Source organism: Oncorhynchus nerka, linkage group LG1 (assembly GCF_034236695.1).
Source record: "Oncorhynchus nerka isolate Pitt River linkage group LG1, Oner_Uvic_2.0, whole genome shotgun sequence".
Taxonomy (NCBI): domain Eukaryota; kingdom Metazoa; phylum Chordata; class Actinopteri; order Salmoniformes; family Salmonidae; genus Oncorhynchus; species Oncorhynchus nerka.
Genome location: NC_088396.1, coordinates 24,490,460 through 24,505,672, shown reverse-complemented (window position 1 = coordinate 24,505,672; position 15,213 = coordinate 24,490,460). Strand labels below are relative to the sequence as shown.

Below are 15,213 nucleotides of genomic sequence, written 5' to 3'. Positions count from 1 at the left end.
ACCCTTTCTGTCGGTGGTCCACATTTTACACTCTTTGGTTTAGTCGACATAATCGAAAATGGCGGAATACCTGGCGTCCATTTTCGGTACAGAGAAAGATAAGTGAGTAAAATGTTCTTATAAGCTTGCTTATTTGGTCAAACAATCATACGATTTAGGCCTACGATAACTTTCGCTTTGCATTTGGCTGTCTCGGCTACTTACCTATGATATATCATGCAGCATTAGAAGTTGTGAAACGTCAATGTGTTAGCGTCTAGTGTAGCTAGCTAACATTAGCATGGGGTAACCTGTTGTTTGAACGTATGCACAGACCGTTCATTTATAGCTCAATGGTGTGCATAGATGGGATCTTTGTGTGTGTGTGTGTGTGTGTGTGTGCTGAGCAGTTTGTCAGTCCCACCTCTCTAAAATGTGCATTAGTTATATTACTGAAGTTCGCTAGCTAACCTGTTAAGACAATTTAGGCTTGGCTTGGGGCATTATTTCGTGTGAGACCTGTGCAACTTTCTCTATTTGCCAAATTAGCCAGCTAGGCTAGCTGTACCAATTATTTATTTAATCCAAGGCTATACATTCAGTAACTAGCTAACGATAACTAATTAGCTAGCTCCCAAGTCCCAAATTCCTCCACTGATGCCCATGTTGTGTATCCAAGTTAAATTGAGACGATAAGGTAACTAGGCCGTTCACAATTTTTTTTATTAACGTTAGTTGATATGGGCCCTAGTTATACAGTTTTTTATATAGTTTTATATTCGGACATTCAGCAGACATTAGCCAAAAGCCATTTAAAATGGTAAAAAAAATAGATGTCTAGTATACTTTTACAAACTTCTGTTTTGAATAAATAATCCAGTTTTGATGGAAATGCATACAATATTTAAAAGGCCATTTTAAAGCTGTATAAATAATTAACTTATTCACCCATTTGTCACAGTCCTCAAACTATGTATGATTTATTCTATGAATGTCCAGTATACTTTTACAACCTTTGCAATTCCAGTTTGGATAGAAATGCATAACATCTATCAGGTTTATCCTTGTATTATTTCTCTGTTCTAATATCATTACTCTTATTTTATTATTCTACTATGAGAGACGCTAGATTAACTTTAATAGGTACACACGTATCTGGCACAAGTCACGATTTAAACTGATTTTGATTTCAAAGACTGACATGATTTTTTACCTTTTTTAAATTGGACCTTTTATTTTACTAGGCAAGTCACTTAAGAACAAATTCTTATTTACAATGACGGCCTACTGGGGAACAGTGGGTTAACTACCTTGTTCGGGGGCAGACGGACAGATTTTTTACCTTGTCAGCTCAGGGATTTGATCCAGCAACCTTTCAAATAAATAATGAAACATGCTCAATTTGGTTTAAATAATACAAAAACACAGTGTTGGAGAAGAAAGTCAAAGTGCTTTTGTCAAGGTTGTGGTCAAATGCATGTCAATTTAGCAATTGAACCAAAATCCAATTCAATTTGAAAATGTTCCTTATTGCAAAAGCATGTAACAGAATTCCAGAACTGTAATTTACATGTAAATAAAGATAACCCTGTTTTATGTTTAATACTGCAGATATAATGATGTGTGCCAGAGATGGTACCATTCAGCTTGTCTAGGGATGACAAAGGACTTCAACAAAACCAAAATAGATAATGATTGGATGGGACCTCTTTGCTGTTTTAAATTAGACACATATAAAGGACTGTTGTGCCTTGTAACTACTTTAAAATGTGGAACTGTTGCACTAAAAATGCAGACATTGATTTGGCTTACACTTTAAGATTGTAAACATTGTCTAACTTCATATAGAACTAATGGCACTTGAAATTAACATTTAAAGTTATTGCAAGTGATTTTTTTTCTTTCTGAGACGATCACTGAATTAGTTATTGATTTCATCTTTAAATGCAATATTTGACATTTTTTTTGTATTTCTATCAAATCAAAACCGCAATTTCTTCTCAAAGCAAAGGTTGTAAAAGTATACTAGACATTTATAGAGTAAATCATACCTAGTTTGATTCTGTCATCATTGAAAACATTTATTGCTTTAAATGGCATTTTATAGATATGTATTTCTATCAAGTCAAAACTGGAATTTTTCCTCAAAACAGGTTTTAAAAGTATGCTAGACATTTATAGAATAAACCATATCTAGTTTTATGTTTCTGTAACAATCCATTTATTAGTTATTGATTTTTAAATTTACATTTACATTTACATTTAAGTCATTTAGCAGACGCTCTTATCCAGAGCGACTTACAAATTGGCGTTTGGCGAATGTCTGATTGTCAATGTCCGAATGTGTGAATATAAAACCAACTTTACCTCGGTCCTAGTTATACTATCTGCTCTAGCTAGCTAATGTGACTTTGACAAATCCAATGCAATTTGACTTTGAACATGCTGCTGTTTTCCAAACTTGATCACTTAATGGAATGTTGCACATTTAATTTAATTTGCATCTGGGTACATGAGTGTGAACTCATGTACCTAGCTAGTTATGCATTTCAGGACTGTTTAGCTAGCTATTTTTCGTCCTTCAGGGTGAACTGTTCTTTCTACTTTAAAATTGGTGCCTGCCGCCATGGTGACCGATGCTCCAGATTACATAATAAACCAACTTTCAGCCAGGTAAGTCAATTCAGTAAAGCAAACTTGTTTAAAATATTTGCTTCTACCAGATGTGCTGCATGAAATGGAATAGCATGTGTAAAACTTATCCTGCCAAGATGAAGTGGTTGTCATGCTCTAGGCTGGTTTGACAAATGGTAACCTCTTGTGGAACTATGCTGCATGACCAAATTATGTGAGATTTTAGTTCTGGTTTAACCAAGATTATTAAAATGGCCATTATCTTTGGTTTATCTTTGATCCAGTGATTGATGCTTTGTTTACCTTGTTCTTCTAATCAGAGATTGGAAAGGTTTATCAGCACTGGTTTTTCAGATAGTGAAACAAAATAGTGGAATTGATTAACATTGAATTGGAGTGTTATTCAATGTTGTGTGAATAACTCTTTCTCCCACCATTAACATGTATTTTGATTAATTCTAGCAGAGAGATTGATGTGTGCTTGTGTATGTATGCTTGATTGTGCATCAGCTGATTCCCTTTGATGAAAACAGAAGGGCTTGTCAATAATCCTCTTGAAATGTAGATCACTAAATACTGTTCAAGTTAGTGTCCTAAATATATGAAACAGGAAGTGTGTTTTATGCAGCTATACTACTGACACAAGCACAGCGATATACACACTTCCTCCATTTTTGGTGGTTCAAGCCTGTTCAGCGACCTCTCTTCGAATATCCAAAGCATTTCTTGCATCCTGCGTCTCAGTATACCAGACAAAAACATCTCAAACGACAGTGTCTCCCTGCTTTACCGTTTTTCTCTAGCTAGTCCATCATAAATTAACAGGTACGGTTTCTAATGCCAATAGGACAAATAATTCCTCAGCTTAGTAGGGCCAGGATGATACCAGTATTGCGATACTCGCTAGTGTCGTGGCAAGGAAACAAATCACAAAGCTGATTTTAACTTCTTCAGGAAAACAGCCCTAAGGTTGGAAACGAACATCATTATGGTGTCATCCAGAGTCACATAAAACATTTCCCCCAAGCTATAGCACACAATACTTTACATACAGCAGGTTTTTAAAGGACCAAAGAGGTTGGTCTGCTTTTGTTTTCATTTTTTGCCAAGGATAACATATTGCGATACTGGCATTGTCACAACCCTAATTTTTAGGGAAATGTCTGCCCTGAATCTAGGTCATCCTCTCCTCCATCCCTTTCACTCGGTCACATTTTAAATATCTAAAGAGCCGGAGAGCTAGATTCACCCGGGGGTCCCATGAGTCGCTCTCTTACACTCCCTGTTTTCTGTTCTTGTTCATTTGTCTCTACTCCAGCATTTTGGATGTTGATGGTATTTTCATACATATCTGATTCCCCCCCATTTGAAGATGTCGTAAGTGTTTGGTGGAATTTCACTTAGTGTACCAAAGTAGTCAAAGGTTCAGTATATGGTTCCCGTATTCCTAGCACACAATGTCTAGCTACATCAAGCTTGTGACTTTACAAACTCTGGATGCATTTGCAGATTGTTTGGGGTTGTTTTTCCCAATATGAACTGAATGATGACTGGAGTAATTTATCATTCGAAGTGATTTAGAAGTGTTCAGAAACATTGAGTAAATAATCTTGATAATGCCACGATGAAGAAAAATCATGAATGATGACGAGTGAGAAAGTTAGAGGCTAAAACAAAGCATGCTAACCTCTCACCATTACCAATAATGGGGTAGATCAGCATTGTTTGGGGGGTATGATCTTTGTCCCTCTAACTTTCTCACTCATCACCATTCACAATTTAATTCATGATTATCTGTAATCGTGGTAGCATTCACATTCATGTTGAGGTGTTAACATCTATTTTTACTTACTATAAGTGACTCCAAAATGACAATACATTATTCATAATTCACTTCCCGTTGGACACAATATAATCTGAAACGCATCCAACCAGTGTTGCCAACTCCTCAGTAAGGAAAGTAGCTATTGGCTGTCCTAAAAGTCGCCAAATGACGTCGTCGCCTAATTTTCATAATTGGCCATGTGCATGTAATTGTGATGGACGCTGTAGGAGAGAGGAATAACGTCGTGGGAGAGACAAAAAGTGAGTAAAAACACCCTAAATGTGTTTAGAACTACAAATTTAATTTCTTCTGTCGCTTCTTTTTTATTTATTTTTTATGTCACAATTTCAACCCTCCTTTATCTGGGCTTGGGACCTGCAAAAGTGACCCAAAAGAGACACTCTGGCGGAGTTACTTAGTTTTTTATTAAACATTTTAGTTTTTTAGCTTAAGTTTTCTTAATTTTGTTTGGTTTTTAATGTTATGGTCCACTTAGGAGCCTACAACAAGTCACAGTAAAAACATGAACATTTTTAACCATAACATAAAAAGATTGTATACAATCTAAATGGACCAAAAAGAGACAATAGAAAAAACTGTCAATGGCAATGTGAGAGCATTATGGTAACTAGTCTTGCCCTAATTCAGTTTTTATTTTAATGTAAGCCAGGGCGGGATCAGCCAGCAGCGGCTTCCCACATGCGCGATTAATTTGCGGTGTGGACGAGGAGGGGTGAACATCTCCTGCTCTGACTGCAGCACGAGGACCGCCTGTGAGTGCTTTGGACAGGGGTGGGGCCCACGGCTGCACCCTCTGCTTGTTGAGAAGAGTAAGAACGATACACAAGCACTAAGTCTCCAATAACACCAGAAAAATTTGCTACATTTGTCGCTAGACGCTTTCTTGAAAATATGTCACTAGAGGGGTCTGAATACTCGCGAAGTTGGCAACACTGCATCCAACAATTCACAAGCTTGATGTCATTGTGTGCAAGGAATACCGACCAAATACTAAACTTTTGACTACTTTAATACTATGTGACATTTGTTACGTCTTCAAATGGGGGGGACTAGATCTATAAAGAGCTTTCATTTCTAAACAGAAAATCTGATGTGTGTAAAAATACCCTAAAATAAAAGGTGATTCTATACTTTCACCTCATATGAAACATTTGATCTCAAATCCAACATGCTGGAATATAGAGCCAAATTAAAAATGTTAGCATCACTATCCACACACATGTGTATGTAGTTGAGTGTAATTCAGTGACATGGCCTCTGCATCTCCATTGAAATTGCTGGCCATGCCTTTTGCAAGAGATTCCATGCAGAAAGTTGCCTGCTTGAACAGACTGCAAATTACTCTGGCCAGCCTCTGTTAGATCTGACCCTACCCTAGAGTGGGTTTTTCACTATTCTCTCCAGGTTGTTGGCAATCCTTCTTAGTTTTTTTGACAGAGCTCAAACCATTTGGCTGGATTATTGACAGTCATGCGCCTGATGTCCCTTGTTGTAGGGATGTGACAACAACAACAAAAAATCTGAAGATTCCATGTGAATTCACAATGCAGCTTTGCTGCTGCTAGCAACTGTTTGGGTCTTATGGTGCGTTCCTTTCAGATGGTTAAGCATGGCACCTGTACTACCTCGAGGGGTTAAATTTGGACGGCACATTTTGGTTGAATCCATTCAGTTGTGCAACCCCACTTGGTATCCCCAACTATTAACAATGATGGCGTAGTGGTGGACAGTTCACGCAAAAATAATTGATTCCTTGTTTCCTTGCACGTTAACGCCTATTTCTGAGTGTCAAGCAGAATCAACTCTCTTAAGATTCAGTATTTTTGGAACAGATGAGACTTTTTTCCTTTTTTAAAAATGTATGCACTTTCAACAAACATTTTCATTTTGGTCATTTAGCAGACACACTGATACAGAGCGACTTACTGGAGCAATTAGGGTTAAGTGGCCTGTACACGGGCACATCAACATTTTTTATTTTTACCTAATCTGCTCAGGAATTCGAACCAGCGACCTTTCAGTTACTGGCCCAATGCTCTTAACTGCTAGGTGGAGAGAGAGGAGAGGGGTACCGTATAGGCAGGACGGACACCAGGCAGACAAGTCAGAACCGTGCACTAGGCTTATCTATTGGCAATCAAATGCTGTATCTCGCAATTTCTTGGCTTGCAATGTCTCACAACTTCAGTAAAGCATGGCCTATCATCAATGAATAGGCTAGGGTATTCTATACACAACAGACCGAAGACTAAACACACGTATATGTCTTGGTAATCTCTTGCATGCCAAATTCACCAAAATCGACTCAAGTTTGCCTCAATCTCTCTGGTTTTATTTAAATTGCGCAACGTTCCCCATGTCTTTAGCCGATACAATGGAAAATGTTTTGTGATAACTACACTGCAATTTTTATTGGACATTTTTTTCCTTAACATTAATGATCCCAATTTGGTTTAAACTTTCACACCCCTACATCGTTCCCTCCTATTAATACATATTGTGACTGGGTTCGACTAAATATGACCGAGTCACTGAACATAATTTCAGTCCTCTTTATCAACAGTAATCTCAAGCTTTTGCAATAGCTAGCACTTTTCCACCAGTTGGCCTACTCTCTGCAATGGGTTGCCTGAAGTGGTAGGATTTATGTGGCCCGTTCCCATCTCAAAGTCAGATGTATCTCTCTCACTGAACAGATTATTAGAACATAGCACATCTATACTCTAGGCTTCCTCTAGGTTTCCCTACAGCTCGCCTTGCCTGCATGGGACAGAGAAAAGACACAAACTCCCCAGCGTGTCCACCGGTCAAGCACGGACTCCTGCTTTATTTTGCCCTTACCCCTCCTACAGACTCAAGGTTCCTCTACATCCAGGGATTTTGTCTGCCCACCCTCTATAGGTTCTAGGTATCGGGATTTGGTCCGCCCCCCTCCTATAGGTTCTAGGTATCGGGATTTGGTCTGCCCCCCTCCTATAGGTTCTAGGTATCGGGATTTGGTCCGCCCCCCTCCTATAGGTTCTAGGTATCGGGATTTGGTCCGCCCCCCTCCTATAGGTTCTAGGTATCGGGATTTGGTCCGCCCCCCCTATAGGTTCTAGGTATCGGGATTTGGTCCGCCCCCCTCCTATAGGTTCTAGGTATCGGGATTTGGTCCGCCCCCCTCCTATAGGTTCTAGGTATCGGGATTTGGTCCGCCCCCCTCCTATAGGTTCTAGGTATCGGGATTTGGTCCGCCCCCCTCCTATAGGTTCTAGGTATCGGGATTTCTTATTTTATTGATTAAACCTTTTCACATTTTAGCAAGAGGGGCCAAACAGTCCTCTACCTTCAGCACCACCTGTGGGTTAAAAATAAAGTCTGTTTTAGTTAGCTATATAGCCTATTTTTGGGGGGTTTAGTTTTTTATTTTTATAAACCATTTTTTGATTTTTCCCTCTGCAGACCATCGTGATTCAAAACATCTACCGTAACCCCCAAAACAGTGCGCAGACGGCAGACGGCTCCCACTGTAAGTGCCTCCGGTCCAGTCCTCTCAGCCCACCAGGTCATTCTAGCTCTCTCCCCCTCCTCAGATTTTAGGTGTGCGTCTCCACTGGCTTGCTGCAGGGCTTCGGAGGGGCTGTCTCAGCACTGGTAGCAGGGGGTACCACAACACTACCTCAACACTTTAGTATATCGCCAATCAAATCCATTTTTTAAAATATATATTTTTAATCCGTTGCCATTCAGAGGTCTAAGCCTAGGTGTAGAATGACATGCTCTGATAGTGACATTGAAAAGGACATAGAAAACAGGTACTAACAGTTATAATGCACAGATGACAGACACTAGGTATTTTTCAGGCGCTTTCAGAGAACTGACAATACACCTGCCCTAGTGCCCAACATGCGTTTGTGAATAGCTAGGTTTCCATCCAATTGGCAACATTTTATGGGAATATTCGAGAATCTGCCTAAAACGATGTGCACATTATCCCCCGTGAGATATTTCTATTGCAGATAAAAGGCTCTGCGTGATGAGAGTGAACATAAAAAAAACAGTTTGCTGTTTAATTGGTTTCCATTGCATTTTCAACTCTACTGATGGTTTTCTCACAAGAGAATGTGGGTTATCGCCAGTGTGCCCACTCTGGTATTGGCACGTTCTCTCTAGCAGCGCTATCACGCAGTGCGTGTATAGCCTACATGATTACATTTATTATTATGGACAAAAGAGTGAGATTATTTTTGTCAGACGGCAGCCAAGTATCGATAATCATGTCACCAGAACAAGACCCTCAATATTTATTGGAAAGGAGCATCAAGCTCAAGTTCATCGTAACGTTCATCTGTAGTCTATTAAACTGCATGCTTTACAGACGAGTCATAGTGGGAGGACCACATGTCATATATCAATATTTGCGCTTAAAAGCGTTTCCACCAACATTTCTCGCATTCATTTGACCAACTCAAAAAGATCCCACCTTGTCTAGCGTATTTTGTTTTGTCGACATTTGGAAAGTTGAATGAAAAATGTTTCCATCAGGCCAGTCATGGCTTCTTTTCATCCGACATGTTTCTACTCGCATTAAAAGGTTGGAGAAGAAACTGGTTATAGACAGCAAAAACATCTACGTGAGTTACTGTCTAGACACAGAACAGTTTGGGATTTGAGTTTTCGCTCTTGCAATACTGCCGCCCCTATATGTTAGACTGATTCAGACGTCATCAGCCATATTGGAAATGTGTAAATGGTACCCATGCTGTTGAGCCCCGGCTAGGAGAGCTGATGCATTGCCACTCGCTTCCTCTAAGGTAAGTCGTGGGTTTGTGGTCTTGTTGCTGTCATGTGTAACTGTTCTGTTTCTCAGCTGAGAAACTCAGAATGACTGGCAAAAAGTTACTTTTAAAAATGTATTAAAAGGAAGAAATGATAACTAGTAATAGAAACATCTTGGCATCCAATCACCTATGATTCAGCAAGTTCTAGATTCAAGCCTCCATGACCTGGTATGTAATGTTTGGGTAGGCTAAATTTTCGGTTGTATTGGATTTTCCACCATAATTTTCCATAGTCAAATATTGTCATGCTGAGACATTCACTTCTTCCAGCTCCATCTCTTTCAGCGTGGACCAGTCCATGGATCATCTTAACCTCTTTCAGTCATCCCTTCCTACCCTGTTCTGGGCCTGGTTGGGGCACAAGTACACAGTTTTGAGGGAGGGGGATGGGAGTAAATGCACCTATTTAACTACCATTTTAGAAATCTGCCTGAAACTATCTCAAAAATGTACATTTTGTATTTCAGACCATTGCCCTCTTGAACATTTACCGTAACCCTCAAAACACTGCCCAGTCTGCCGATGGTTTGCGCTGTAAGTTTCCCACTTGTTAACAGGGACCTGTGGCACAAAATGTTATCATTTTATCTTTCTCTTCATTTGCCCACACTTCCCTTTGGGGGTGCCATCTGACCTCTTTATCTGACATGTTAAGATTTAGCCCTTTAACATGATCAGTGATATACATTCTCTGCCCTTTAGTGCTGTAATATACATGTAATACAACGGGTACTAATGTTAAGTAAAACAGACCATGTATACTACCGTTCTGGTGCCATGTAGTCAGTGTAACTGAAATAGTCCAAATTATGTTTTGATGCATACAGTATGTTTCTATTAATTCAAAATCTAACATGTATTCTAGGAAAACATTTTATTCATCATTGTTACAGCTTCACACAAAAAACACTATTATATTCTAGAGGTTAACCCTGCTCTAGTCTCAGGTGGTCAAACTAATTTAGGATACATTTTTATTGTACAAAATGAGATATGACACATGGGGTGTGATTTTGGTGAATTGAGTATGACTGACATTGTGTTTAGGCCCCAGTGAGTCCCATTCCTTAGCATCAATTGATGGCTGTATTGTCTATGCCAGACCGTACCATTACTACTTAGCACTCACTGAATGTAACTAAAATTAGTCTCAAAAGACTCTGTCCTCTCATAAAGGTCAAATGTCCAGGCTTACTGTCGTCCTTGGTGTGCAGAGGCACAATGAGCGTATTTTCCGCATTGACCCTTTGCCTCCGGACAGTATTGTCTTTGCTGTCGTCCTTATTTCATCTGTACTGGACTGTGTGCTATTAGATTGAATACATTTTTAATAGTAGTCCAGACTCCTAGGTGTTAGAAATATTTATCCTGTGCATGTAGTTTATGAAACCACAATGCTGATGTCACCTACTGTAACACGTTGACTGGTCCCTGACGTGTGAGTTTCTCCCCTGTGGCCACTAGGTGCCGTCAGTGATGTGGAGATGCAGGAGCACTATGACGAGTTCTTTGAGGTGAGTCAGTGATGCGGTAGTACGCCCATTTGAATGGTGTGGATGATGCAATTCAGGTCTACCTTGCTTCTCTTCCCCTCCACACAGCCCATGTGGGAATCATTGTACAAAATACTGAAACAGAATAGAAATGTATTTTGAATTTAAATCCATTTAAAACAGTGTATTCGCCCTTCTGTCTGTCAATCCCATTCTCTCTCCCTCGGTTTCTCTTGCTTTAGGAGGTCTTCACGGAGATGGAGGAGAAGTATGGAGAGGTGGAGGAGATGAACGTGTGCGATAACCTGGGAGACCATCTGGTCGGAAACGTATATGTAAAGGTGTGTCACTGACTGTGTGTAATGGTGGGTTTTGTGTAAATTTTTTGACGAAAACAAGTTCCTCTTCTCATTCAATCACACTGTCATTCTCAGCCTCATTAGAACCTACATTTGCACACACACTAACTCGGTGATGGTCTCTGTGTAGTTCCGTCGTGAAGAAGACGCGGAGAAGGCAGTGATGGATCTGAATAACCGCTGGTTCAACGGTCAGCCCATCCACGCCGAGCTCTCTCCCGTTACCGACTTCAGAGAAGCCTGCTGCCGCCAGTACGAGATGGGGTCAGTACTCCACCGCTGGACCACACGCACACCATTTTCAGTTCAACATTGCATTAATGGTGACACCTACAGAAATGCATTGTATCAGTTAGTGCACTAACTGAATTCTCGCTCTCTCTACAGGGAGTGCAATGACTGCATTCTCGCTCTCTCTACAGGGAGTGCACTGACTGAATTCTCGCTCTCTCTACAGGGAGTGCACTCGAGGAGGCTTCTGTAACTTCATGCACCTGAAGCCCATCTCTAGGGAGCTGAGGAGGGAGCTATACGGACGCCGCAGGAAGAGGGGGTAAGCTCAGGCTCTGAGAGTCAACGCTAATCATTAAACTTATGCTGCTGTCAAGTGTTCTCCGGAATGCACCTTTCTGCCGTGATAGTTTTCACGTATGTTTGAGTGGGAAAGTTCTCAAGTTCTCATAGCTCCTTTTTTTCCCTCTTCCTCAGAGGGGGGCATCATTCTCGCTCCCGTTCCAGGGAACGTCGTTCGCGCTCAAGGGACAGAGGAAGGGGAGGTGGAGGTGGACGCGACCGCGAGAAAAGGCGCTCCAGAGACCGAGAACGCTCTGGAAGATTCTAAACAGAGCATCTACCAAACAGCCATCCCTCCCATCTCCATTATCACTCTCCATCCATCCCCAAATCCCTCTATCCTTGCCTCCATTGCGGCCTATCAATTCACCCTTGGCCCTTTCATATAATTGCGTCCCAATGACAAATTAATTGGAAGATGTTGGACATGTTTTTTTTTTCCTTTTTCTTTTTTTTTTCAAGAAATGGAACGCTTTTCTTTTCAATAAAAAAAACTATATGATTTGTACAAATTTCTTCGAAATAGTTACTCTGGAAAACAAAAAGTAATGTTTTTATAGTGAACAGCTATGAGTAACTTACTTTTGCCTTGAGTCATCATGCACTAGACTGGGTTTACTGTAAGTGAGTGAATTTAAATACTTCCCATAGACTCCCAGTAACTTGACTCCCTCAGCTAATTTCTCACACAGAACATGCTCAGCTGTGAACTGAGTGTGCACTTGGCTCAAAAAGACAGTTGCCATAGATATGAAGGATTATCTCCTAAACCATAAGCATATCATACCTCTTTTTTTTCCAGTTTCCCATGCCAACATTTGCCTGTTTGGATTATGTCTACAAGTACATATTATTGACTGTGTTGACCTATAATTTTGGATAAATTGACTTGGCTGGAGAGGGAGGAGTCAAGGCCATAGTGTGGTTGAAGTAACACATTTAATACAGAATTCTTCTGGGTACTTACATTCAATATGAGAATGACAAGAGTGTGCAAAGCTGTCAAGGCAAAGGGTGTTTACTTTGAAGAATCTAAAATATATTTTAATTTGTTTAATACTTTTTTGGTTACTACATAATTCCATATGTGTTATTTCAATGTTTTGATGTCTTCACTATTATGCTACAATGTAGAAAATAGTAAAAATAAAGGAAAACCCTTGAATGAGTGTGTCCAAATTTGACTGGTACTGTAAGTATTTTCCATTCAGAATTGACAGAAGCACAGTGCCAGAGATGACGAATACTGCCCCAGATGCAGCATTTCACATGGAAAGTGAACATGAGGTGGATGCAAAGTCTGAACGTCTCAACTTCTTTTCAAACTGAAACCAAGGCTTTGTTCAGTGAGTGTTTGACTACAGGCTTGATTTACAAAGCACTCCACCTATCAATGACACAATATCCCATTAGTTTAACACTGTCTCTTCACCTCTGTACAGAGAACCCTAGACAGTAATTGCCAGTACATCATGGTTAAGTTTGGTAACAGGAAGGCGGCCTACGTAATGGTTGTCTTTTTTGTGCTGAAAAACAAATGTTCTAGCTTGTTGAGAACCTGTACCATCATTCTTTAAACAGCATGCAGAAATGTCAAACAGTCTGGCTGTACCTACTCATCGGTACACAGTGTTATACAGCACCATAAAAAGGGAACACACCATTTAGAAAGAACAGCACGAGTGGGAAGGATAGAGAATTCTTGAGCTAAAAACAATGTATGTCTGTAGGGAAATTGTTGATGTTCGATCTTGTTTGAGATGTTGGAAGTGCTACATCTGGTCGTGAGTGGTTGTTAAAGTCTGGTTGGTGGAGTGCTGCAGAGATGGTTGTCCTTCTGGAAGGTTCTCCCATCTCCACAGAGGAACTCTGGAGCTCTGTCAGAGTGTCCATCAGGTTCCTAGTCACCTCCCAGACCAAGGCCCTTCTTCCCCGACTGCTTAGTTTGGCCGAGCGGCCAAGAGTCTTGGTGGTTCCAAACTTCTTCATTTAAGAATGATGGTTGCCAGTGTGTTCTTGGGGACCTTCAATGCAGCAGAAATATTTTAGTACCCTTCCCCAAGATCTGTGCCTCTTTTCAAATCATGTCCAATCAATTTAAGGTCTCAAGGATGAACAATGGAAACAGGATGCAGCTTAACTCAATTTCGAGTCTCATAACAAAAGATCTGAATACTTATGTAAATAAGATTTTTATTTTTTATTTTTTTTTAAATAAATTTGCAAACATTTCTATAAACCTGTTTTCACTTTGTCATTATGAGGTATTGTGTGTAGATGAGGAAAAAATGTAATTTAATGAATTTTAGAATTGGGCAGTAATATAACAAAATCTGGAAAAAGTCAAGTACTCTGAATAGTTTCCAAATGCACTGTGTAAACCCTGGATTTCTGATGCTATGCATTTGCTGTTGAGAGGCATTAAAGCCACAGGTCGGACGTATTGGCACTCCCGAGCAGAAGCAGTCCATAGAGATAAATAGAGGACTCATCTTTATATCTGTGCTATTATTGCATTGCTCACAACTGGTCTCCAAGGCATAAACACCCAACAATAAAGCCTTGCGTTCCTATTTATTATATTTGTTTCGCGCTGTTGGCGGAAGGTGCACATGATTCAGCAGTAGCGCTGGGAAGGCAAAGTGTTCCCATTTTGAACCATTTCATGTGTCTGAAGGTAGAACTCAGAGAGCAAATCAAGTGCACCTATAGGTCTACCGCTGGCCAATCAGATAGATAAGATCAACTTGTCTGCACAGTTTCCTCGCGTCATAGACTGAACGCACAGCAAAGCTGATAATGTGAGGTTTTAAAACTTTTAAAACCGTGACTTGAGAGACTCAACGAATACATCAAAGATCTGCAGTTTTCATGAGTAAGTTCAAGTTTAAGTTGTCATTCAGCACTGTCAACGCTAACTTCCACTCACTCTACAACCAGTACTGCAGCTGCAATGAAGGAGTATAGCAAAGTGTCAACGCTAACTTCCACTCACTCTACAACCAGTACTGCAGCTGCAATGAAGGAGTATAGCAAAGTGTCAACGCTAACTTCCACTCACTCTACAACCAGTACTGCAGCTGCAATGAAGGAGTATAGCAAAGTGCTTTGATAAGCTTCAGTTGTTATTATTAAACACGATACCCAATAGTGAAAACCAATGTTTTGACAATTTTGCACATTTATTGAAAATTAAATTAAGAAATATATTATTTACACAAGTTCTATTTACACCCCTGAGTCAATGTTAGAATTTCCTTTGGCAGTGATTACAGCTGTGAGTTGTTCTGGGCAAGTCTCTAAGAGCTTTGCACGCCTGGATTGTACAATATTTGCACATTCTTCTCTTACAGCTCTGTCAAGTTGGTTGTTGATCATTGCGAGACAGCCATTTTCAAGTCTTGCTGTAGATTTTTTACAATTTCAATTCATAGGATTCATACAATACATTTATAGATAAACTCAATTGAATCCCCACCCCACGCCCCACCAGCGATCTGATAGCA

The 15,213-nt window shown here is 40.1% G+C and overlaps 1 protein-coding gene across 3 annotated transcripts; it reads left to right on the top strand.

The window, feature by feature from the left end:
- On the top strand, positions 1-12,872 carry LOC115124706 (splicing factor U2AF 35 kDa subunit). Of its 3 annotated transcripts, none has more exons than XR_010463770.1 (8): positions 1-102; positions 2,565-2,652; positions 9,750-9,816; positions 10,747-10,796; positions 11,018-11,116; positions 11,265-11,398; positions 11,522-11,687; positions 11,843-11,930. XR_010463770.1 is itself a non-coding variant. In XM_029654195.2 (8 exons), the coding sequence occupies exons 1-8, from the start codon at positions 59-61 to the stop codon at positions 11,973-11,975; spliced, it is 711 nt and encodes a 236-aa protein (XP_029510055.1). In that variant the 5' UTR covers positions 2-58; the 3' UTR covers positions 11,976-12,872. The 3 variants fall into 3 exon arrangements, 2 of the variants coding, with proteins under 2 accessions (XP_029510055.1, XP_029510120.1); XM_029654195.2 differs by having other exon boundaries at positions 2-102; positions 11,592-11,687; positions 11,843-12,872; XM_029654260.2 differs by lacking the exon at positions 9,750-9,816 and adding an exon at positions 7,904-7,970 and having other exon boundaries at positions 2-102; positions 11,592-11,687; positions 11,843-12,872.
- Positions 12,873-15,213: the final 2,341 nt, after the last annotated feature.